Source organism: Jaculus jaculus, chromosome 18, assembly GCF_020740685.1.
Source record: "Jaculus jaculus isolate mJacJac1 chromosome 18, mJacJac1.mat.Y.cur, whole genome shotgun sequence".
Classification (NCBI taxonomy): domain Eukaryota; kingdom Metazoa; phylum Chordata; class Mammalia; order Rodentia; family Dipodidae; genus Jaculus; species Jaculus jaculus.
Window position 1 is genome coordinate 32,662,287 of NC_059119.1, and position 24,932 is coordinate 32,687,218.

The 24,932-nt window shown below is 50.3% G+C and overlaps 1 protein-coding gene across 6 annotated transcripts in view; it reads right to left on the reverse strand.

Annotated features, from left to right (window-relative positions):
• The window catches only part of Cacna1c (calcium voltage-gated channel subunit alpha1 C), a 669,544-nt gene that overhangs the window by 83,865 nt on the left and 560,747 nt on the right, over positions 1 to 24,932 (reverse strand). For 3 of the 6 annotated variants that reach the window (XM_045137289.1, XM_045137291.1, XM_045137292.1), the window contains 11 exons: positions 20,295 to 20,427; positions 19,626 to 19,755; positions 17,929 to 17,988; positions 13,464 to 13,570; positions 9,552 to 9,639; positions 8,492 to 8,599; positions 7,723 to 7,775; positions 7,317 to 7,463; positions 5,395 to 5,596; positions 2,876 to 3,034; positions 2,152 to 2,262 (listed from right to left, as the gene is read on the reverse strand). In XM_045137289.1, coding sequence (XP_044993224.1) covers positions 2,152 to 2,262; positions 2,876 to 3,034; positions 5,395 to 5,596; positions 7,317 to 7,463; positions 7,723 to 7,775; positions 8,492 to 8,599; positions 9,552 to 9,639; positions 13,464 to 13,570; positions 17,929 to 17,988; positions 19,626 to 19,755; positions 20,295 to 20,427 — 1,298 coding nt within the window. Of the gene's footprint in view, positions 1 to 2,151; positions 2,263 to 2,875; positions 3,035 to 5,394; positions 5,597 to 7,316; positions 7,464 to 7,722; positions 7,776 to 8,491; positions 8,600 to 9,551; positions 9,640 to 13,463; positions 13,571 to 17,928; positions 17,989 to 18,155; positions 18,216 to 19,625; positions 19,756 to 20,294; positions 20,428 to 24,932 lie in introns of all 6 variants that reach the window. The other 3 variants (XM_045137290.1, XM_045137288.1, XM_045137293.1) reach the window with 2 other exon arrangements.

Here is a 24,932-nt window from a genome sequence, read left to right on the forward strand (position 1 = left end):
TGTAGTTATAATGCCAGGATGACTAATGCATGCAGCGTCTATCTCCTTGCTACCTAACTGTCCTGGCACAGAGAACATATATATCAGAATAGGTGAAATTAAATGTCCAGAATAGACTCTTACTTAATGGTGAGCTATGGAAGCTGTTGTTTCACATCCGTCAGAAGAAGCCACTGGTTCTTGGACACGCTTAAGCTACATATTTCTCTCTTGTGTTTCAAAAGGTTTCCACTTGTTTCTCTGCCTGACCATTTGTCCTCAAGGAAGAACACAGCTCAGAGAGGGCGCAAGGGGCCTCTTTCAACTAGCCAGTTATCTCTTGTGAGCCACAACAGTGGCCTTCACTGACCTATCACAAGTCCCTTTAGGGAACGTCTAGAAAATATCCCTTCTCCTTTCTCCTAAACTCCAGATTGACCCTGGCTTGTGAGAAGCAAATGGTCTCTGGATAGCTCTCGTCTTTCTCTAGGAAAACTCTCTCACAAGTTTTGCTCCATCTTTCTCATGACAGAAAACCAGGTATTGATGAAAACAGGAAGCACTTTATGACTTAGGCCACTCCAGTCGGTCACTCCCCATGTCATGACTCACGAGGTAAAAGCAATGCCCACCTCCCACGAGGGGCTAAAAATCTCAACCCTTCAACCCTCCTGTTCTCCTGGCCTGCTGCAGCTGTGGGCGGTGTTCCCATCAGGACCTCTGAGCCTGGGGTCTGGAACAAGCGCCCCGCAGGAGGTGGCTACGACAACTTGGTGATACTCTCTCTAAGGTCAGGACATAATTTATTCCCAACTGAGACTGGCCTTGCAAGGGAACATGTCGAAGAGCACATTTGCCGGGAGGAGAAGTGGTCCTGACCTCTCCTTGACAAGGGGCTGTTTGCAGGGAGCGCGGCCCCGTGTCCCCACAGAGACGTTCCTGATGGACAGGAAGAATCAGCGCTGCGTGAGTAGTCTGCGTCATCTTATAAGCACGTGTGTAAGGCTGCTTCCTTCTTCTTGAGAAGTACCCAGCAGAGCAGGCGACATGGGGACATGCCCGGGGGCCGCTCCGTGTCAGAGAATACACCATACGTACTAGAGCTCAGCCCAGCTCTGCCTATTAATAACAGTGTGGCTGATACTAGACACCTCACTTCCTTTCTCCTTACATTGGGGATGCTAACAGCTAAGGAGGAATCCCATGCCCAGAGCATCCTAGAATAAACAAAACTTTTAACATGTGATATATAGCCTGGGACTCATCTTTTCTCTCTTCCCCCTCTTCTCTTTTTCTGTGTTGAATCTGGTACAGCCAGTCAAGGATAGGAGGAGAAAGCTTAGAGAGCTGGGGAAATGTTCCCAAGCCTGTAATTATAATTCCCCAGACCTTCACAGGAGGTACTGCGGTAGTCACAGCAGACGTGGAGGTGTGTACTCTATGAAGTAACTGCCAGTCCCTGGTCAGTAGATGCCAGAGGTCCTGGTCCATGTGTAGAGACCAAGGATGGCAGGCACTCCTGCCCCAGGTCTGCCGCCGTGCGGGTGGGGTGGGGCTTGTAAGGAAAGGCATCAGTGATGCAAAGTGACAAGGGGTACAGCCTTTCCGATCCTGCCACATTCAGCCAGTGGTTCTAACCTTCCCTGACAAGGAGTGACAGAAATCTGCAAGCAAACTGTTATTCCTAAACTGGAGGGCATTGGGATGCTTTGCCTCAAAGAAGGCCACAGGAAGTGCTCCTGGGCTGGAGCCCCGCAGGGGTCCCGAGCAAACTCAGCTCTGCATGAACTTCTCACACGCACACGTGGTCTTGTAGAACCAATGAAGTAGGAGGAGGAGAGAACAAACAAGGGTCCTGCCTGGATCTGAGGCTGGCCCAGGAGAGGTTTGGTTTGCCAGGCTGTGGGGAATGGGAGAAGGCCTGTGACTGAGCTCACAGGGGAGCCATGGATCAATGCACGGAAGGATCTCCTTCCTGTGAGTCCCAGTTTATGGTCAGAACTTTGAGTTGAGGTAGCGTTTCAAGGAGTTGGCCTGGTTCAGCTCTTGGCCTTTGGAGCTGCTGGGGTACTTTTCACTCGAGAAGGGATGGCCCTTCACTGGTTTCTACCCCAACCCCCCTCTTTTAGCAAACACCCACCCACCCTCTTCAGCTCTTTCTCAGAGGCCTACCTTGGGTTTGAAGGCAATGAGCTTGAGGATCATCTCCACAGTGAAGAGCCCAGTGAAAAGCATGTTGAGTATGTTCATGGCAATTTTGAACAGGCAGCTCTGGCCATAGTGCTGTGTGGAAGGAGAAGGTGGGGAACCATGAACATGAGGCTCCAACTTCTTGTCGCGTTTGTACGGGAGCCTTCTCGGACCCCCTCATTGAAGAAGAACTTCCTTGAACTAGCCTCCCAGAAGAGGCTGACCGCCACTCCTTGGGCAGTCATGTGGACTCTGGAGACCCTGTAAGTTCTTCCCTTTCCTCTCATCTCTGGCAACAGGGGTGGCAAAAGTCTAAATTCCTGCTCTGATGGGTGTGATGGCTTCAGAAGGCTTTGAGCACTTGAGAGCCTTGGTATGAGCTGAACTTTCTATAGACTGAGGTGTTGAATCCATCTCCATACTCCATGCCTTACTCGGATGAACACCCCAGCTCACTCTCTGAGCTCTCTGCTTCTACTGCCTCTCTGTTATCAAGCCAGGGGGCTTAGGAGTTCTTAGGAAGTGTTCTAGGGGAGATGCACAAGTAGAAAGAGACAACTGATTTCTCTAGCTCTTCTGCTTTGTCCACCTCCCTTAGCTACACACAGGTGATGAGCTGGGTTGGCCCTGCAGATCCTTCACTGCACATCACACCTCAGTGTCCTTCCTAAGCAACACTGTGGAGCCAGGTCTCCTGTGGACTAACCTGCATGGCCAGGCAGATGGTGTTTAGCAGGATGAGGACGAACATCAGGTACTCGAAGTAGGTGGAGTTGACCACGTACCACACTTTGTATTGGTGCTGGTTCTTGGGGATGTACCTCCGCAGAGGCCTGGCCTTGAGGGCGTATTCCACACACTGTCGCTGGGAGGAGCAAAGGGAGAAGTTGGGGGTGGGGGGACATGAGGGAGGGAGGGTTAGTTACCTGGATACTGGGGGTGGATGCCAATGAAGGGTGAGATATGTGTGAAACTACATCATGCCATGGGGCTCACAGGTTTGAGTTGTAACTTGGAGCATGATTTGATTTTTCCATCACTCTTTTAAGGAGGGAGAAAGTCCCTTCTGGTCAAACATAATGTAGATTGCAAGCATGGAGCTAAATCTTCTTTTAAAATATTTTATTTATTTATTTGAGAGAGAGAGAAAGAGAGAGAGAATGGGCACACCAGGGCATGTAGCCGCTGTAAACGAACTCCAGATGCATGTGCCCCCTTGTGTATCTGGCTTACGTGGGTCCTGGGGAATCGAACCGGGATCCTTTGGCTTTGCAGGCAAATGCTTTAACCGCTAAGCCATCTTTCCAGCCCTATCTTCTTTTTGTCAAACTTGGTAATGCCTGGTGTACTGCTCAGCATGCATTTGACTCTTGTTACATATTGATTGACTGACAGCTGCTCTTCTCATTGATTAAGTGCCACACCACAGATTCTCTGTTGGAGTGTCTCTTGCCTCAATTTTTTCTTTTCTATCCTAAGTCCATAAGGAAGTTATCTGGCAGGATCTATAAGGTCAGAGGACACAATTCACTGACAGGGGAGGCTCTCGAGGTTATTGATTCTTGGGCCTCCAGCAAAGGTCAGTTCATCACTGGACCCAGATTCTCAAAGCAGGAGCTAGCAAGTCACTCTAGCCGACTTCATCCTCAGCACCATGTCCAAACCCTAAGCCCTGCCGACTTGACCTGATCTTCCACCTCTACCACCACGGACCAGATGCTAGACCAGGCTTTGCACATGCCCCTGCCCTTCTTCTCGCCTTGCTTTCGACACAGAGTCTACCCGGCAGCCAGGATGATGACTCCGTACCTAAGCAGCAAACTTCAAAGCCCATGGGGTGGGGCTGGGGTCTAGCTCCCCTGGCTTGAGGGGAGCTGAGCCTCCCCTTGAGCTGGCCCTTATTCAGAACATGTCTCCATGTGGCTTCTTCCCACTGGGAAATGCAGAAGCAGGTGACCTTGAGGACCACATTTCTCATGTCTCACTCAGGGAGCTGCCAGCTCATTCCCACAAGCTAACAGAACACACCCCAGTCCTGGGGATCACCATGTCACACCCACCAAAGCCTCTCTTCTACCCCCACCTCTGCTCAGGCCTCTTGCTCTGTTTTGAAAACAATCCATCTGAGTGGTTCCCTAAAGCCATGTTCCTTTCCACCCCAAGGGCTCCCTCCCTCACTGTTCGAGTTTCTCTCTTCTTTTATTTATTTATTTATTTTTGTTTTTTCAAGGTAGGGTCTCACTCTAGCCCAGGCTGCCCTGGAATTCACTATGGAGTCTCAGGGTGGCCTCGAACTCACGAACTCCTCCTTGCTTCTGCCTCCTGAGTGCCTGGCTCATTCTCTCTTCTGTGTCAATGTGCCAGCCTACCTGGGTACATTCTAACTTGTAACTTCTAGCAAGGACGCAGATTTCTTTTCCCCACAGAGCCTATTGTAGAGCATCTTTAAGTAGAAGCTTAACAAATATTTGCTGGCTGAATACATTTGCTAGACATAGGATTTATAGGGATTTGGTGTCTGCCAGGTCTGGGAAATGCAGGATTTGCATTTCTTTTCTTCTTCTCAGTTAATTCTATTTTATTTTATTTTTGCACGTGTTTAGGTATGTGGTAAGCATGTTCATATGTGGGTGGATGCACATATATATGCCTGTGCACATGCATATGGTGGTCAATGTGGGGTGTCTTACTCAATCGCTCACTACTAATTTATTTTTCTTTTCTCTCTCTCTCTCTCTTTTTTTTTTCCTTTTTGGTTTTCCAAGGTAGAGTCTCGCTCTAGCTCAGGCTGACCTGGAATTCACTATGGAGTCTTAGGGTGGCCTCGAATTCACGGTGGTCCTCCTACCTCTGCCTCCCCTCCCCCCACCCCAGTGCTCGGATTAAAGGCGTGTGCCACCACGCCCCCGGCTCCACCATCTTAATTTCTGAGATAAGAGCTCCTTGCCCTCACCAATTCAGCTAGATTAGCTAGCCAGCAAGCCCCAAGGACCTGGTCTCTGCTTCCCCAGTGTTGGGATGACTGGTATGTGCTGTGAGATCATTAGGATCCCCATTTCTCCTTCAGGAAGATAGGAGGCTCTTTTGTGTTGGAGCAGTGGATTAGGGACCTTGGTATCCACTTAGACTCTCTTCTGGGTGGGCCCTGGGCTTCCCACTGCTGCCGTTCCTTGCACGGGCCCTGTGTCCCTCCTCATCTCCCTCCTACCCTTCCCTGGAAGCTACCTGGTTCTTGTCCAGCTCACAGTTCTTGTACTCTTGCTCTCCCTGCTCCTGGAAAGTGACAATGACGAAACCCACGAAGATGTTCATCATGAAGAAGGCGATGATGATGATGTAGATGATGAAGAAGATGGAGATCTCCACACGGTAGTTGTAAATGGGGCCCTTGTCTTCTGTGTGGGAGTCAATGGAGCGATAAAGCAGCCTGTGGGAGGAGAAAGACCAATAGGGGGAACTGGAGAAGCAGCGTCACCCCCGTGGGATGATGGTTCCACCGCTCCCATGGACCCCTGTGATCTAGGGAGAACAGCTCCAGGCAGGAGCCATGTGGTCTTGCTTCAAGTCCAATGTGGCCTTGGGCAAACCACTGGACTTCTTTGGGACTCAGAGTCTTCATGTATCAAGTGAAGAAAAGAACCCCCTCCCCCCACTTCCTCACCTTACAGAACAGTTGACAGAATGTACACGGCAGTGTTTCAAAACTGCCAAGAGCCATTTGACTGTAACATGCATCACTGAGCTCAATTTCAAATGCAGAAATATTGGTAAATATTGAAACAGCTTTGCAAACTAGCATGGATTTAGAGGTGATGAGACCAACATAAAAAAATAAATATGAGAGAAAAATATCCATTTAGATAAAATGATACCAGTGTGGCCTTGCTTATTCAGACCATCCACAATGGTTTGGATCATCCTTAACAATAGTGGTTCGGTTCAGGTGTCCCCCATAACCTTAAGTGTTCTGAACCCTAGGCTCCCAGCTGATGAAGACTGGGGAATTTAACACCACCCGGAGGCAGTGTATTGTTGGGGGCGGGCTTATGGGCGTTATAGCCAGTTTCCCCTTCCAGTGTTTGGCACACTCTCCTGTTGCTATTGTCCATCTGATGTTGGCCAGAGGGTGATGTCCACCTTCTGCTCATGCCATCATTTTCCCCTGCCATCGTGGAGCTTCCCCTCGATCCTGTAAGCCAAAATAACTCAATTCCCCCTGCCCCAGAAGCTGCTCTTGTTCGGGTGATTTGTGCCAGCAGTGCGAACCTGACCGCCACTGTTTGTATCTGTATGCCCCGCATTTGGGTCTGGGCCGTGTGCCGCACTGAGCTGTCACTCCTCAAGGGCCAGGATGAGCCCCCCCCCTTCCTTGGTAACATGTACGCTACGTGGCTATTCTCTAGGCGTTGCTTACATACTGCCGTAGGATAACTGCCGCCCCCACCTGCCCAGAGAGTGGAAGTAAAGAGGACCCAACGGACAAGCTGCCTGCTCTGGGCAGTGCTGTGTGGTGACCAGAGGGCTGGTCCAGGAGGAAAGAGCATCACCTCCACTGGGGAACTGGAGGCCAGGCTTTCATCTCCTTTACTTTGCACTGTCCGTGAAGACCAGGCTATCTCCAACGAGCCTGGCACACAGACTAGTCAGAAACCCTCCCTGCCCTCGTCTGCCTTCATCCATGTCAGCTGCACACTGGAACTGGTGATACAAAACCATGGTGACCAAAAGGACGCTCTCCCTATCACTCCACGCCCTAATGCCACAAGGGTGAAAGCAACCCTGGCCCCCCACCCCCGCTGACTCTGTGGCTGCCGCTGAGCTTAGGAAGGGGAGTGAAAAAAAAATATCGCTCAGCTAGGTCGGAATTTCTGAAACATTTGTGGTTGGCGGGGGGGGGGGGGCACAGTTCAGCAGTAGAACACGTGCCTAGAATGTACACGACCCCAGGTTAGGCCCTCAGTGCCACCGCACGCGTTGGCACCTTTTACAAGAAGAGTCTGTGCTTCTCAGCGATCGCGTCCGCTGAGACTGCAGGGAGAGGTCACACGTGTGATGGCGGCGGGGGGGGGGGGGAACCTCAGAGGATTAACAAGATTTGGGCAAGCAGATCAGTGGGTGGCCCATGTCCAGGTGGCGTGCCTACTCACTCTGGCCACCCCTCGAAGGTGGAGACGGTGAAAAGGGCCATCATGGCCGCCAGCACGTTGTCAAAGTCAAACTTGCTGTTCTCCCAGCTGCGGGGCTGGATGATGGGGTGGTCAACCTCCCCGTCTTTATATGTGATGTAGTTCCCCCTGAGAGAAGAGAGGAACAGTGAATCCCGTGGGATCCTATTCCCATTCACACCGGACCCACCGCCAGGGACTCAGCTGAGACCACGCCATTCCGGCCATCTTAAGGACCTCAGAGGGCAGAACCTCGGGGAGTCGATAATGTGCCGTGTCACATCAGTGAGATCAGACTATTACGGGGCCAGAGGACAGCCCTCCCTCCTCTCTCAGCAAGCCACCAACCTCCCCTAGAATTAACTGGCGTCGGCTCACTTAAACTCACTTGCACTCTGCCTCCGTCTGTTTGGAACTATCTGAGCAACTGTAGAGCTTTCCCTGGAAGACAGAACAGCGTGATTAGAGATGTTCTTCAATCGGTGGCTCCATCAGAAGGTGATGAATGAGGGTGTCTGCAGCCCAACGGAGCGCACGACAGATCCAGACCCATGGAACGACTCGCACGCGCAGGAGCAGCAGTGAGTGGAGAGGCTCGGAGCTGTAAGAGCCACTGAAAGTCAAACCAGGGGGCTGCGACGTGTGGGACCTGGACTCTCCACGGAGATCTTGGGAGGGCAGAGGGAGTGAAGCTGCACTGGGAGGGAGAGGTTTGTGGGAGGAGGCCAGGGGGGAGTTTGAACAGGGGGAGAGGCAGAGGAAGAGTGTTTCAGGTGGGAGAACAGCAGAGCTAAAGGGATGAAGAAAGAGCAGAAGACAGCAGCCAGGCCCTGGCCTCGGGCCGCCTGGTGAAGGCTGCGTGAGATGATGCCATTGCTAGTCACTACTGCTGCGGGTCTCAAGCCAGGGAACAGACACACGGGGGCCAGGGGATGGAAGTCATCTGAAAAGAAGGACCGCCACTGCAGGACAGGCACTGTGGGAGGGGGTCTTCAGCTGGATGGGACAGAGCCTCCTTTCTGCTCCTTCCCTGACTGGGGAGCTTGAGTTGGTCACCCTGGCCCTGTGTCTGACACAGGCTGCTGCCCTCCCAGGTGTCTGTCAGCTTCCTCTCCTGGGATTGCCGATGTGGGGGAAGGAGGCGGAGCACATCTTACCTTGAAGAGCTGGACCCCAATGCAGGCAAACATGAACTGCAGCAGCGTGGTGACAATTACAATGTTCCCTATGGTCCGGATGGCTACGAACACACACTGAACCACGTGCTGCGGAGGGAAGGGGACAGGGCCTCAGACTGAGCAGCCTTGAGTCAAGCCTGGAGCCTCTTCAAGGAAGCCGAGCGGGCAGCCTTTCTGCTGCAAGGGGACAAACCAGGCTAAATAACCTTCCCAGAGTGATGAGACTCAGAATGCCAAGTCCATCCCCCTTGGGCTCTGGGTCACTACAGAGATTCACAACTTCCTAGCCTCCTGTCTGACAGTTGTGACAGGACCAAATTTAGTCTGGCGATTGACTCAAAAATGACTTCTCGGCTGGGGGTGGTGGACACGCCTTTAATCCCAGCACTCGGGAGGCAGAGGTAGGAGGATCACTGTGAGTTCGAGGCCACCCTGAGACTACATAGTGAATTCCAGGTCAGCCTGGGCTAGAGCGAGACCCTACCTTTAAAAAAAAAAAGACTTCTCCCTTGTCTTAACTCTTTGAGTCTTAGCTAGGTGGAATACCTTGTCATATCTGCCTGCTGACTCAGACAAGGGATGAATGAGTTACATTCAACCACCTTCAGACAACTTTTGGGAACCTGATATTAGCTTTATTCCATCTTGTACAACCCCTTTACATTAGGAGGGCAGACACCTTTCTGAGGGTCTCGTCCCCTCTCTGTCTACAGAGAACAAACATATTTCTTTGCTTATGTTGTCTCGGTGCAAATCTTTGCTTCTTGAGACCCTGGACTCAGTTTCCTTCTAATCTGTGGCGGGCATCCAGGAACCTCCACACCATGTAGGGGCATGCATTTTATGTAGGGAACTGCCTTTAGAAAAGTTTTGCTTAGGCACTCAGGCCATTTGAGTGACTCCAACCTGGCAAACATCTGGCCTGACCATTATCTGTTCCTTCTAGCCTATTCCTCATCTCAGCTGAGTTTCCACCAACCAGCAGGGTGGTGGATGGTTACTGGGTTGAAGGCTGCCCACCCAGACCCTCCTAGCTCACCTTTAGCCCCTTTGCCCGGTTGATGGCCCTCAAGGGTCTGAGGACTCGCAGAACTCGCAGGATCTTCACGACGTTGATGGCACTGGACCTGGGGGCGGAACAGGCAGGCGGTGAGCTGCCACGCTTGTGTTACATCGAGGTGTGACACAGGGAGATGGGTCCTGGCTGCGTGGCCCCAGGAAAACTCAAGTAAATGTAGACAGGTCTTTGCGATCTTTTATTCCTGTCTCCCATCTTTAATGGCTTGCTTGTGACACTTGAACTTTCTTGATCGTGAGTAAATGACACACAAAAAAGGTCAGGGGTAAAGCTTGCCTTAGTATTCCTGAGGTTTTGTTTTGATCCCTAGGACCAAGACAGGTAGGAAGGACGCACAAAAAGCAAGGTAATAGGAATTGCTAGCACACTACAATGTGTAACTGGAAGGGTGTCTGCAGTGTCAAAGGAAGGCCAGTGAGATCAAGATAGACCTGGTCCACCAGCCAAATTATCCAGGACACATTTCTTAACTTTTCTGAGCCCCAGATCCTTCATCTGTAAAATGGGGCAGTAATTAGCTCATACGGTTGTTCCAGAGATTGGAGAAGGATGTATGCGTGCTGTGTAGGAGTGAGCATGAAATCCTTATGAGTGCAGTAATAGTGGTTTTCGTTCTGGTCCGCTGCAAGCATCATTGTACTATACTCAGAAAGACTCCATTCATGGTGGAGGTTCAGGCCTGATGGAGGCGGCGGGTATTGGGAATGGACTTCTGAGGTGTCTCTAAACAATTCTCATACCATCACCTCTACAAGTGTATATGAGTCCTGCCCTGGTTCATGACATACTCAGGCTTCCAAGAAACAGCGGTGTCTACATATGTCAGAGCTTCTCAGAGCCCCAGGACTATGGCCGCTTCCTGGTGGAAAGAGGGCTTCAGGGGACAGGCACCCCCACCCCACATAAGTCCCTCAGCAAGATGGCTGGATGGTTTCCATCCATCCAACCCAGGTGGAGCTCACTGACTATACTTGGCTAGCAATCAACCCGGAAGTATAGCCTGGCCTCCTGGACACTATCTGTTTGAGGTATCTCCTCCTGCACTGGACAAGAGGTCTCAAACCTGCCTTGGAACCTAAAGAGTCCACCGCATTGGTAAGTGTTTTGCTCTTTCACAGGTCAGGAGAGAGCTAGAGCAAAGATCCAACTTCTCCGGCTTATGGATCTCTGTTCCACAAGATCCGAAGGGCACTGACAGGCATTGCTGTCACCGAGTCTCTTCCCACAGCACCTTGGAGAGTGGGCGGTGTGCACTGAATCGCAGTGGAAGGGAGTTAAGGCAGATGGCAGGGGCGGGGGGGGGAGGGGGCGTGAGAAGACAAAAAGGAGGAATTGTTAGTTCAAAGTGAAAGTGACTTAGTGGTAGAACAGTACTGGGTATTTCGTGTTCGTACTGGGACTCCTGGACCTGCAGAAGAAGGTGTACTATAACAGGAGTGGGTTAATATGATTGATAATAACAGAAAAGGGCCTCGTTCCCATGGTCCCCAGCTCATCCTAGAGATTGACCTTGAACCAACCTTGGGAAGAAAGACCCAAGACTCTCTAGGATGCCAGACTTTCTCTGCTATTGTTATAACCTTGAGCGAGTCTATCATCCTGAACCTCAAATTTCCTATCTATGAGTTATAATGGCATTAACCCTGCCTCCCTCATTAAGTGTGTGTGTGTGTTATGAAAGAATGAAATTATGAAGGTGCTTTGAAAGTCAAGTGTAAGGTTAACAAGCTCAGCTGTCAGAATGGTAGAAACTCAGAATCAGGTTCCTTTATGCCTGCGTCAGGTTTGTAACTAGACTGCAGGTGAATGCTCTGGGAAGTTCTTTTTTTTGTTTGTTTTTGTTTTTTGAGGTAGGGTCTCACTCTAGTCCAGGCTGACCTGGAATTCACTATGGAGTCTCAGGGTGGCCTCGAACTCACGGCGATCCTCCTACCTCTGCCTCCCGAGTGCTGGGATTAAAGTCGTGCGCCACCACGCCCGGCTCTGGGAAGGTTTTACAACTCAGAATAGGTCCTAGTCCAAAACTCTAGGGATAGACCTAGGCAAATATCATTTTTCACAAAAAGTTATGTATTTACTTACTTGCACGTGTGTGTGTGAGCATGCATGCATGGTGTGTGTGTGTGCGCGTGCTAGGGTATTTTACCACTGCAAACCAACACCAGATGCTTGCACTACATTTATTTTTTTAGTTTTTCGAGGTAGGGTCTCACTCTAGTCCAAGCTGACCTGGAATTCACTACGTAGTCTCAGGGTGGCCTCGAACTCACAGCGATCCTCCTACCCCTGCCTCCCGAGTGCTGGGATTAAAGGTGTGCACTGCCACGCCCGGCTTTTGCACTGCATGTTTGCATCGAGCACCCAGCTTATGTGGATGGCTTGAAAAGTGAACCCAGGGCCAGCAGCCTTTGCATGAAGATACACTTCTAACTGCCGGACCATCTTTCGAGCCTCCAAATATCATTTTAAAAAATATATGCATTTGTTGGTGCATCTGCGTGTGGAGGAAATGTGCGGGTGCAGGCACCTGGGTGCCACAGTGCACATGTGGCCATCAGGGGACAACTTTTGAGTGCTGGTTCTCATCTTCCACCTTGCCTGAGGCAGGATCTCTTGTTCACCAGGCTAGCTGGTCCAAGAACTTCTGGGAAATTCTCCTGTTTCTGCCTCTCGTTTTGCCGTAGGTGTGCTGGGGTTACACGAGCCCACCATAGCTGCTTCCTAGCTTTTCACATGACGTGTGGAGATCCAAACTCACATCTGCACACTTGCGCAGCAAAAACTTGATCCACTGAGCTTTCTTCCCAGCCCAAATGTCATTAAAGAAAAAAAAAGGGCTGGAGAGAGATGGCTTAGCAATTAAGCGCTTGCCTGTGAAGCCTAAGGATCCTGGTTTGAGGCTCAATTTCCCAAGACCCAAGTTAGCCAGATGCACAAGGGGGCGCACGCCTCTGGAGTTCATTTGCGGTGGCTGGAGGCGCATGCCCATTCTCTCTCTCTCTCTCTCTGTCTCCTTCTCTCCCTCCTTCTCTCTGTTGCTCTCAAATAAATAAATAAAAATCAACAAAAAAAATTAAAAACAACTACCCAGTGGATTCCTCTGTGTAAGACTGACAATCTGTAGTCTGTCTGTCTGTCTCCCTCTTATCTTTCCATAACACACACACACACACACACACACACACACACACACACGCGCGCGCGCGCGCGCGCACGCACACACACACAGATGGTACCTTGACTGAAGAGAGGTGACAGAAAGGGAATGGGGCTGGGCTGGACGATCAAGGTAAGTCATGACAATGAAAGGCTTTAATAGTTGTGGGGCAGCCGAGGGCCCTAAGTATACGTTGGAAGAAGAGTCAGGGAGGTACTGTACAGGACCTGACCTTGATTGTCATGACCAAATGCAGAACTTTTAACATATTTCCCTGGATCAACATACCCCTAAATGTCACATTATGTAGGGCATGGGTCTGGGAAAGTAAGTGAGGTCTGGTGGTGCAGGCCTATTGTCCCAGCTATTTAGAGGCTAAAACAGGAAGATGGTAAGTTAAGGTCCAGCCTGGGCAACTAAGTGAAATCACGTCTCAGGAGTGGAACGCTTGCCTAGCACGTTTGAGTTCAAACCCAACGTTGCAAAAAGGGGCAGAAGGAGGAGAAGGATGAGGGAGGGAGAAGGGAGGAGCAGGGATCTGGGGAGCAGAAGGGGAGGGAAAGGAGTTGCCATGGATTACAGCTTCCGATGCCCTGCCCCATTCCAGTCCCAGTGACACTGAGGTGGCCCTGCAAGAGGGCCTTCCTGGGTTTGTCCTCTGTGACACCCAGACTTCGCTGCTTGTCCCTAACTCGAGTTGAGAGAGCCCTACTCACTGGATGCCAAAGGAGATGAGGGACACGCTGACCACCAGCAGGTCCAGGATGTTGAAGTAATTTCGGCAGAAAGAGCCCTTGTGCAGGAAAGCCCCATATGCAGTCATCTGCAGGGAGGCACAGAGAACACGAGTGAGTGACACGCCAAGACGCCAGGCTCCGCAGACCCTGTCCCGCCCGTCTACCCTCATCTGGGGGCGACAGAAAAGACTGGAGGCTCTACAGGCATTCATTCAGCCGCCCAGGAACGACCCAGCTCGGGATGTCTGCGTGGTTTCTACGACTGCTGGACTACGCCACACTCTCTGTCCTAGAGCCCTTTCAAATGCGCCCCTCCCTGCCTCGCTAATGTCCCACTGTCCCTCACCCAAGGCCAACATGGTCCCATTCCTACAAGGCTGCCACCACTTAAGCTAGGTTCCCCTGTGCACAGAGCTCTCAATCTCCTCTCCAAATTCGCTTTACCCCCAGGGCCGGAGCGTACCCAGAAGTGTGGCCAACCACCCTGCTTTGCCCCAAACTCAGTTGGCTTTGCCACCGTGAGGTCCCACACCTCAGGAAAACCCTGTCTTAGGCAGCTGGGACGGTATGTCACCTTAGTGCCCAGTGAGAAGTTCTGTCAATAACTGTCGATCATCCTGCTACTCCCTGGCCTCAAACAGTACTTAGGATCTCTGTCAAGCTCAATGCTATGGTCTGGCTTCTAGATTGATCTGGGGCTAGTTCAAAGGTGACAGGTAGGCTCAGAGGAATGGCGTGGTGAAGAATACAAGCTCTGGGGCTGGAGAGATGGCTTAGCGGTTAAGCGCTTGCCTGTGAAGCCTAAGGACCCCGGTTCGAGGCTCGGTTCCCCAGGTCCCACGTTAGCCAAATGCACAAGGGGGCGCACGCATCTGGAGTTCGTTTGCAGAGGCTGGAAGCCCTAGCGCGCCCATTCTCTCTCTCTCCCTCTATCTGTCTTTCTCTCTGTGTCTGTCACTCTCAAATAAATAAATTTAAAAAAAAAAAAAAAGAATACAAGCTCTGGGCCCAGTCTACTTGGGTGGGCTCAAATCCCAATCCCACTGTATTTTGTGTGACCTCATGCAAGAGACTTAAATAACCTGTGCCTCACTTTTCCTTATCTGAAAATGAGGTTAAGCGTGATAAGCTGGCACGTGGTTGTGCTCATCCGTGGACTGATTACAGATGAACCACTTAGAGCCCGTTCCTGCACGTGGGAAGCTCCGGGTATGTGTCCTTTACCACTGCAGTTGGGGTTGGAATTCTGGATTGTTTCTGGATAAGGAAGCTGAGGGTTGTGACCTATAAAGTGGAGGTGATATTTCATGTCTTAGGGTTCACACAGGAACACAAAGTGGATATCCTCTGAGAGCTTTCAAACATAATCACATGTCAGCTGAACGGTTACTGTTGTAGGGTCTGACTAAGATCTCCTCCCAGAGAGATTGTAGAAAGCTGTTGTTCACTGCATGTGTTAGCCGATGGCTGTCCTCTCCCATTTTCTGACTGAAGTAAGCCTCAGGATGAGGATGTAAAAGGCCACAGGCCATGATGCATCTGCCCAAGGAAAAAGTTTGGAGCTGACCATCGAGAGGCTGACTTCAGCTTCCTGGTCATCTGTGGTCCAGTTTTTCTCTTTGGAAACACAGCGTGCCCAGGGTGGTGTTCCCAAAGGTGAAGTCAAAAGCAAACACCAGGATAAATTGGCAAAAAAAAAAAAAAAAAGTTCTTGCGACCTACTTCTCATTTATCTCCCGGAGCAGGGGACCACAGGGGACTTGGGCACTTGGGCTTTGCAGCAGTTTTTAGAAGCAGGGAGGTTACATAAAAGGTTGTGGGGAGACAGGGCTATAGATATCTCCCAAAGGCCTGCCAGCTGGAAGGTTCACTGCCCTGTGTCTCTGTGAAGTCCTGGGCCTCAGGGGCCAGGCCTGAGTGGCTCTCACAGCTGACACTGTGCCCTGGCTTAGCCACCTACTTGAGTCTCATAGAAGACATCGGATCTGTGCCTTCTTGCTACTGGCTTGAGTCTTTTGGGGCCCTGCCACGGGCTCCACCAGAGTCCTTTGTACCGGGGAAAGAGCACTCCTTAGACGGGGGACAGTGTGCCTTGGAAGAGCAATTTCTGTCCCTCGGCTTTGGGTCTTTTGGTCAGGGGACCCTAGAAGTAAACTGGTGCTTTAGAAAATGTGTTTTTGTTGGGGGGGGGGGCAAAGGACACATATCCAAGCGTGGTCAGAATGAGAATGACCATTTGAGAAAGGACAAGTGGTTGCTTGCAAAGGGGAGGGGACCTTTATCTGAAAGCTACGTGTGGCATTCAGAGCACCGGAAAAGGCCAGGTCGGGGACCCTATGCCGATGCTCTTCGACCTTGTTTTGCTGGTTGTCACCCACTTGGTCCTGCTTTCCTGAGAGCTTTAAGCCTTTACCTAGGAAAGGCCTTGGGGTTAGGGGACGCTTTTCTGAGGGGGGAAGGCTCTCTAGTTTTCTGCATTGGAGGGGCAGCCATCCCCACCCAACCCCAGGCAATTTGCCTTTCAAGGCACTCTTCTCATTATGAACCATCTCTTAAATCTTGTCTCTATGGTTGCTTCTTCCCCTCTCTCCTGGGCATCTTTCAGGCCAGCCAGCATGGTCCTACCTGCACTGCATTTCTCTTTTTAAGGACAAACAGCCCCAGACCCTTCGACAGTTCCTCCCAGGCATCCTTGCTGCTTGGGCCACGGCGCAATGCCGGGCTGTGCAGACAGACCCGTGAGAAGGAGGCGGACTGAGAATGGCGGGGTGGGGGGTGGTACTCAGAAGCACAGTGAGCATAAAAGAGATTGGAGGAGGCAAAGGGAAGAAGTGGGGGTGGGGAAGGCCTTGCCATGGCAGTACTTGCAGAGACCTCCTTTCTGCTTGCATGGCAATCTTGAAGAAAAGAGCACCATTGAAACCCTCACAGGAAAAGTCGGCATGGGGTCCTGAGAACTGAGCTGCTCTTACCTTGGGAAAGATCTCTGGGAGCCAGGGTGTGCCCGCCCCCCTCCCCGAGTCTAGTGTCCAGGAGAAAGGCAGCTCACCATGGAAAAGGGCTCCTCAAAGCAGTGCGTCGGAATGCAAGCTCTGGGTGCCCACTTCCCCGGCAGGAGCTGGGGTTTGGCCAGATCTACTCTTCCTTGAGCAGAAGAGAAAAAGCCAAGCCACACTCTTGGTGAGCAATGGGAGACGGGTATGCCAAGTGAGCTTGGTGGAAGTCGGGGGAGAGGGGACGGGCAAGGACATGGTGGGAGGCACACAGAAACTGCCCCCTCAAGTTATCTTTGGATGTGACAGAAAGGTGATGTCCACTGAGGGCTGGGCATGATGTAAGCACATCATCAGGAATGACAGGGCCTGTAGCTGGCCCTGACACAGAGTGGACATCAGCTTGTGTCAGCCTCCTGGGGTGGGGGGGACAAGGGAGGCTGAGCTTCTCAAGGAGGGGGGGCGGGGCATCCAAGCAAGAACCCAGAAGTGCTCAAGCTGAAGCCTGTTTTCAGATCCTGGACCCCCTCCTCTTCTATGCAAGGGGGCCACCTGCCTTGCTCAGAGGGAAGTCTTCCTCTTCCTGACCTGAGGCTACAGGAGATCAGCAAGGTCGTGTACTGCTTTATAAGTGCAGACATACACTGGGCCAGACATAGAGATGACTTCTCTCCTGGGAGTGTTGCTTAGACACGGGCTCTGTCTGGTTGCAGGGTCACCATGGGGCAGCATGTCCACCGAGCTGCACAGGGCTAGCCACAGGCCCGGCCACGGTGCTCATGTTCTGAACGGCACCCTGTTCTCTCTAAGCTCTTCACCTGCTTGTCCAGACAGTTCCCCTTCCCTGTGACCAGGGCGTCACAATAAAGCTTGTCATCGGGTCACCTCGGGGTGGGAAGCATTCTCTAGTTATGTGCTGTCAGGTCACAGTTGGGACACTGAGCTTCTACCCTTGCCTCAGGTCCACAGTTATTACTTTACACACTTTGCCCCGATGTCTGCCTCGGTCATGAAGAAGTCCCCCAAAGACAAGGGCCAAAATGACTTTCCCTCCTGCTACAGAGCTTTTGCCCTTTCGGAGTTAATGTGGCATTTCCCCTGGGCAGGAGGAGGAAAGGAGAATTCCAGGCTGTCAACTGACTGAAGAAGGTACACATGAGCACAGGTGTGGGGCGCTGCTGATAGCTCCAGTACCCAGCCAGTGATGGGATGGTACCCATGGCGACACGGCCAGTGTGCGTCCCTTCCAAGGCCCAGAGGTCTTTCTGGTGGGCTAAGGACAGGAGTGCCATAGGGTGGAGTCCTGGGTTCTGAGCTTGGGCACAGTGACAGCCTGAAGTGAGGGTACCAGAGTCAAAGAGAGAGTAAAGGAAACAGGAGAGAGAGAGAGAGAGAGAGAGAGAGAGAGAGAGAGAGAGAGAGAGAGAGAGGCATTGCTCAGGGGGTATTACCTTAAGGATAATTTCTAATGTAAAGATACTAGTGAAGACATAGTCTGCATTGCCTAGGATCTGAAAAATAAGCAGAATTGGATTAGTGGCTCAGAGAGTGCACCCGACACCAACCGGAGCGTGTGTGTTAGCGACAGGACAGGCAGCAGCAGAGAGCTGGGGCGGAGGAGGAAGGAAGAGCGAGAACGAGACAGAGAGAGAGAACGGGAGCGGGGATGGGGCTTTACCTTCAGAGCAATTTCAATGGTGAAAATGGTAGTGAAAACAATGTCAAAATAAAACAGAATCTGCAAAACAAAAAGAAACAGGATGGGGCGGGTGGCGAAAGGAACACAGGCAGGGTGGGGAGGGAGGTCAGTGGATGTTCCGCCAGAAAAGAACCAGCACTTCAAAACCAGGCCCGCTCCCGCACGCCACCAGAGCCTTTCCACGTGGAGAGGGTGGGAAGGACTTGGGGAGGACAAGTGGCACTTCTCAGCATTGCTCCTGCGTGGGGCTAGTGCAGATAGCTCAGCGGGTCCAGGTAGGAGTCCTCAGACAGGTGTGGGTATGGTGCAGATCGGGTGTAAGGGGCAGGAGGACTTCCTGAGCCTGAGCAGGTACCGGGTCTAGGCAGCATCCGCTCGGATGCCTCTCTCAACAATCCAATTTCTTTTTCTCTATTTATTTCTTTACTTGAGGTAGGGTCTCACTCTAGCCCAGGCTGACCTGGAATTCACTACGGAATCTCAGGCTGGCCTCGAACTCACGGCGATCCTCCTACCTCTGCCTCCCAAGTGCTGGGATTAAAGGCGTGCGCCACCACACCCGGCAATAATCCAATTTCTTTATAAACCCAAGTCAGATCACTGGGGTGCAGGGCAAAAGGCAGAAAGACTGGATTTCTTTTGGGATTGCCAGTCAAAATGCTTAATCCACATTGGTGTGTAGGGACTAGCTACATACTATGTTGGAGGAACTCTGCATTAATGTCATGGCCCTTGCACTTTGGTCAGGAAGTCTCCCAAGTTAGCTTCGGCTGAGGACAGGCCCACAGGATATGATGCTTGATTCTACCCAGCGGGTCAGCACTGTGATCATTCCTCCTGACCTCAGCAAGGCAGCCTGGGACCAAGCAGGCTCTCAGCAATGAGCATGTTGTCACAGGCGTGGCTTCAGAGGAGGGCCACCCTTCTTCATGCCTAATGTGATTTGATAAATCTCTGGGGGTTTGAGAGATGGTAATTTTTACTCTAGTTTTTAATGCTGTTCACCAGCGCCTTGGGTCTCTCCAAACTTAGATTTACTTGATCAAAGATGACCGAGGCTCTTTCAGATAAGGTCAGCCTTACCATTGGCACCTAGCTGCCAATGCAGCCTCCTGGTCAGAGGACCTGGGAGCAGGGCAGGCAGTTAGTGGGTACATGTGACTAGGTGACAGGCGACTTAAGCTTCTTGGGGAACATCCACAGACTGTAACAAGAACGCCTGACCATTGTCAGTTATCCAACCAGTCAGAGGCATTGGGGCACACGCTCACTTGCTTGGGGTCCCAGGATGAGTTTTCTATGAAAGCCCTCATGTCTTGAGTAAATGTTCACTGTGCACTACTTAGGAGATTCAGAACAGGCTCCTGACTGAACAGAGGTGTCAGCAGCAGAAGCTGTGGGCCTGTTCTGCTCCCAGGAAGGTAAGGCACGGAGGACAAGGGCGCATACATGATTCCTGAAGGAGGTGTGCTGCACGGGGTCCTCGGCAGCCAGGGAGATGCTGCTGAGCAGAATGAAGAAGAGGATCAGGTTGGTGAAGATGGTGTTGTTGACGATGCGGTGGCACTGGAGGCGGAACCTGTGGGCAAGGAGGGTGGGGAGAGCCACGTGAGGAGGGAAGGCATTGCCTGTCTCAGGAGCCTTGCCCCAAAGGCCATCTGATATACAGCAGGAGCTTAAGACACTGTTTAACTTTTTAAACTTTGCGTTTTCTTTTTCTTTCTTTCTTTTTTTTTTCTTTTGGTTGTTCGAGGTAGAGTCTCACTCTAGCTCAGGCTGACCTGGAATTCACCATGGAGTCTCAGGGTGGCCTCGAACTTACGGCGATCCTCCTACCCCTGCCTCCCGTGTGCTGGGATTAAAGGCGTGCGCCACCATGCCCAGCTTATTGACATTTTCTTAAGTTACATGGACAGTAAATTATCATGAATAGGAATGGTTTGCACGCTTAAAAATTGGGGAGAAGAGTAACTGCAGAGCATCTGACTTCAATCCAGTTCTCCTTTCTAACGGAGCCTCTCTTCACACGAGCTGTGGAGAGTGGGGCGTATCTGGGTTTACCCTTCAGGTTCAGATCCTAGAGGGAGCTGAGGCCCCCTCCCCCACCATTTCACACACCTGTTGTTGGGGCTGAATATAAAAAATGCACTGGCTTCTGGCATGGGCACGGCCTTTTCCTTAAGGTGCAGCTCAGAAAGGGGCCGAGGGCGTGGCCCCACAGGCATCTCTGGCTCTTCCTCATCTTCCTCTCCTATGAGAGAGAGAGAGAGAGAGAGAGAGAGAGAGAGAGAGAGAGAGAGAGAAGGTTTTCAAAAGCTCCACCACTCACTCTCACTACCTGACCACCACGTACTTCCTTCTAGACACCTTCCTTCCACAGCATCAGGATAATCACGGTTTGTTTCTGAGCTATCGTGTGCTAACCCAGGCAGATGTTTTGCTCTGTCCCAGGAGGCGGGGAGAAGATAGGTTTTCAGAGCCCACCTCTGTTAGAGAGGGATTTTGCTGGAAGTACATAGTAGTGTGTGTGTGTGGAGGGGTGGGGGGGAAACAATGTGTTCCAGTTTTCCCAAACTGTTCTGGTTTGACAAGGGAGATTCTCACATACCAGGACACACTCTAGTCCTGGACAAACTGGGATGGTTGATCATTGTTTAGGAGGGGCTGGAAAAGAGGACGGGTGAGCCCAAACACTGCCCATGTCACCTGTCCATCTTAGCTGCAGTCGGGAAAAAGGAAAGGCTTAGTCAGCTTTCGGAATGCCTTCCAGACAACCCCATTCTTGAAACTTCTATGAATTACAACCCTACACTTTCCCCCATATCAATTCCCAGAAATCATGTGGACCAGGCAAAGCAGGGCACTAGCGATGACCACAGCTGGCCCCTCATCGCAGGAGCTCCTCTGTCCTAGCCAAAGCACAGCGCGGGGAGACCAAAGTCAAACGATTCACTCTTTTGCCCGTAGCACACCGTCTGTGGAAGGAAGCACTTACCATGGCCTGGACAAATGCACTTAGAAACGCACAGCCTGGGCAAGTGACAGGGAAGCGTGGATCAACCCTACAGCCAAATGGTTATCATCCAAATCATTACTGGGTCGCTTTCTGAATATGCACCTTGTATGTAGGCTTCCTGTGTCTCAGTTTCTCCTTCTGGGATGGAGTTAGGGTCACGGTACACAGATGCCTCAGCACGGTGTGTGGCATGCAGCAGATGCCCAGAGAGGGCCCGCTGATCTCACTGGCATCTTAGGACTGATCCTGAGCCTTGTGGGCTGTTCTCCTCACAAAGTGTCCACTCAGATCCAATTATTTCTGGCCGCTCACGCAGAGGGGTTGACTGGTATTCCTCACAAAAGTTATGCAGACCCAGAACCCCAGAGCACAGCCAGCCGCCCTTCACCCCCTTGCTAGTGCTCTCCCCGGGTGAGCCGCCCTCACCTCCCTCCCTGCACGGCGGACAGTCATGCCACTGCCCGGCAGCAGCACCCTTCACCCTCCTCTGCAGAGTGCCTGCCCTCCAAGGAACCACATTCCTATGACTCCTGACAGCAGTCACGTTCTCTGTGTCTGATTTTCAGGGTGTCTGCCCTGATCACTGAGGAAGGAGGCGTCAAGCTTGGCATGTAAGAGCCCTGAGAGTTTTGATGATTAAATGTCTATGCTTTCATAGGGAAAGGAGCCACATACTTCCACCACCGATGAACTCCCTTGCCACGAGGGCAAAGCAGCGCCACCAGCTGGGCGTGGACTACAGCTTCTGAAACTGAACCCAAGTAAGTCTTTAGAACTCCCTGTAAGGTCATTACCTTGGGCACTTGATCTCAGGGATGGGAAAGTTGACTAATAGAAAAGGCAAAGCTGTGTGAGGGACCAAGAGAAATGAAGGTAAGGGTTTACAGGTGGCTGGAGAGGGTCCCTATGACCTCTGGGATGGACAGCCTCAGAAAAAACTGGGGCTCCTCAGAATGTGGGAAGAGCTTTTCTGTCTTGCAGCACAAGCATTGCAAACCCACGGACAGCTCCGCACCGGGCCAAAGGCACCGACTGATGATGGCCCGTGTGGGATACGCTTTTGTTAGTCTTTTGTTCTCGTGGGCATATCCTCCCATACTTCATCAGGGCAGCAAAGAAAAGCCAGGATTCCATTTTCTGCAATTGCAGATGATGGTCATAGATGAAATACGCCTGCCACCCCCTTTGCCATACAGAACGGGCGGGTCTGAGCCTGGCTGTGGAGGCACAAGGGCTCTCTGGTGTGATCTGTCTCCACTGTCTGCAGGGAGCTGCATCCTGGAGGACAGAAGGGCTTGTGGCAGATCTTTCTCAGGGCCCAGAGGGTTCGCCTTCTGTCTTTCTATTTAAACTGTCAGCATATACATAGGAGTAAAGCGAGCGACCCTTCCTCTACCTGCCTTCAACACTGATTGCCTGATCTAATTTTCCTTATCTCCCCTGTTTCCATTAGGAACATTTTTTTGAAGTAACTTCTAAATATTTCAGACTCCAGCGATAGCTTTTTTTTTTTAATTTAAAAGCAAGCTACTGAGCAGAATTATTATTATTATTTTTTAATTTCATGGTTCAAACTCAGATCATATACATTAAGTATTATGGAAAGTCCATTACGATTCAAGATTCTGTAAGCCCCCTTTCTTTCGAGGACCCTTCCCCCCGGAAGTCTTCCTATATTTCTTTAATCTACTTTTGCCCTGCTTAAAAAGATTTCCACATTTCATCAGAATTTGGAGAATCACAACTTAGCTAATTTTGCTTGTCAACATCAAAATGTGGGTAGCAAATTTGATAGCGACATTAACAGCTGTTAGTGTTTTTACCCTTAGGGTTGAGATTACACCTTTTGCATAAGTCTCCCTAAGTTGTACTTAATCACCAAAAACATCAGAGCCACTGGAACCAAGCACTGCGTCATCAGGATTGGTGACAGCAAAAATGCATCATTGGGTTTAAAGACTGGGAAATAGAGGGGAGGTCCTGTACTACATTTTACATCTCAAAAATAGCAAATGTCTTAGCAGCTTAATTTTTTTAAAAATATTTTATTTTTATGTATTTATTTATTTATTTATTTGACAGAGAAAGAGGGAGGAGAGAGAACGAATGGGCGCACCAGGGCCTCCAGCCACTGCAAACGAACTCCGGATGCGTGCATCCCCTGTGCATCTGGCTAACGTGGGTCCTGGGGCATTGCATCCGGGTCCTTTGGTTCAATTCCCCAGTACCTACGTTAGCCAGATGCACAAGGTGGCGCATGCATCTGGGTACTGGGAGATTGTCTGCAATGGCTGGAAGCCCTGGCACACCCATCCTCTCTTTCTCGCTCTCTCTCTCTGCCTCTTTTCCTCTCTCAAATAAATAAATAATAAATAAATTAATTAATTCAAAATAAAACATGTACTAATTGGAGGTGTTTCCTGCAAGCACAGCCACCATGTTGCATTTCATAACTTCACCACCGTTTTGGTTCTAAACGCGCAGCAAGCACATTCTGCACCGTGCACCAACGCCACAAACACTGCCTGAAACACCTTAGTTCGGATTAAGATGGCTGTGTATTATGAACCGTGTGCAAAGTCTTCTGCTGTTAGAGAAACATAATGGTTTAGTTAAGGAAACTTTTTTTTTTTTTTTTTTTTTTTTGGTTTTTCGAGGTAGGGTCTCACTCTGGCTCAGGCTGACCTGGAATTTACTATGTAGTCTCAGGGTGGCCTCGAACTCTCGGTGATCCTCCTACCTCTGCCTCCCGAGTGCTGGGATTAAAGGCGTGCGCCACCACGCCCGGCTCAAAACCAGTATTTTCTTACCATCATTCCTTACATTAAGTATCACATTAGTATATCTCTGGATTACGTTAGCATGTTTGACCTGAAGAAAATGTATTTGAATTGCTGACTTCAGCATCATTAAAAAAAAAAAAAAAATGGTTAGGGCTGGAGAGATTGCTCGGCAGTTAAGATGCTTGCCTGGAGAGCCTAAGGACCCAAATTGGGTTACCCAGGACCCACATAAAACCAGATGCACAACATGCATCTAGAGTTCATTTGCAGTGGCTAGAAGCTCTGGCATACCCATTCTGTCCTCTCTCTCTTAAATAAATAAATGAACAAAATATCAAAAACTTGTTACATGAAAAACAAAACCCATGCAAAAAGTTCTTAAATGAATTTTGTCTTGGAATTAGGACAGAATTTCCAATAATTTCTGAATATGGCCCTAAACATTCTTCTGTTATTTTGTATTAAGTATGTATGTGGATTAGTCTTTTTTTTTTTTTTTTTTTTTTTTTTTTTTTTTTGGTTTTTTGAGGTAGGGTCTCGCTGTAGCCCTGGCTGACCTGGAATTCACTATGTAGTATCAGGGTGGCCTTGAACTCATGGCAATCCTCCAACCTCTGCCTCCCAAGTGCCGGGATTAAAGGCGTGCACCACCATACCCAGCTTTAAGTATGTATGTGAAGTAGCATCCTCAACATCGATGATCATAAAATGATAATATCAATTCTTAAAAATGATGAAGATGTTCTGTGTCCTGCTGTATCAAACATTTGGCCAAAATTTAACTCTTCACATAAAAATAAGCAAGCATCTCCATCCTATTAATGTGCAAATTTGCCTTAGTCTTTAATAGATAGTAAAGTTATATATATATGTATATAAACAAAGAATTCTTTTAAAAGATCTTTAAGATCTATTATCAGTAAATGTTTTACTTGTAAGCCTGCTTTATATACCTTT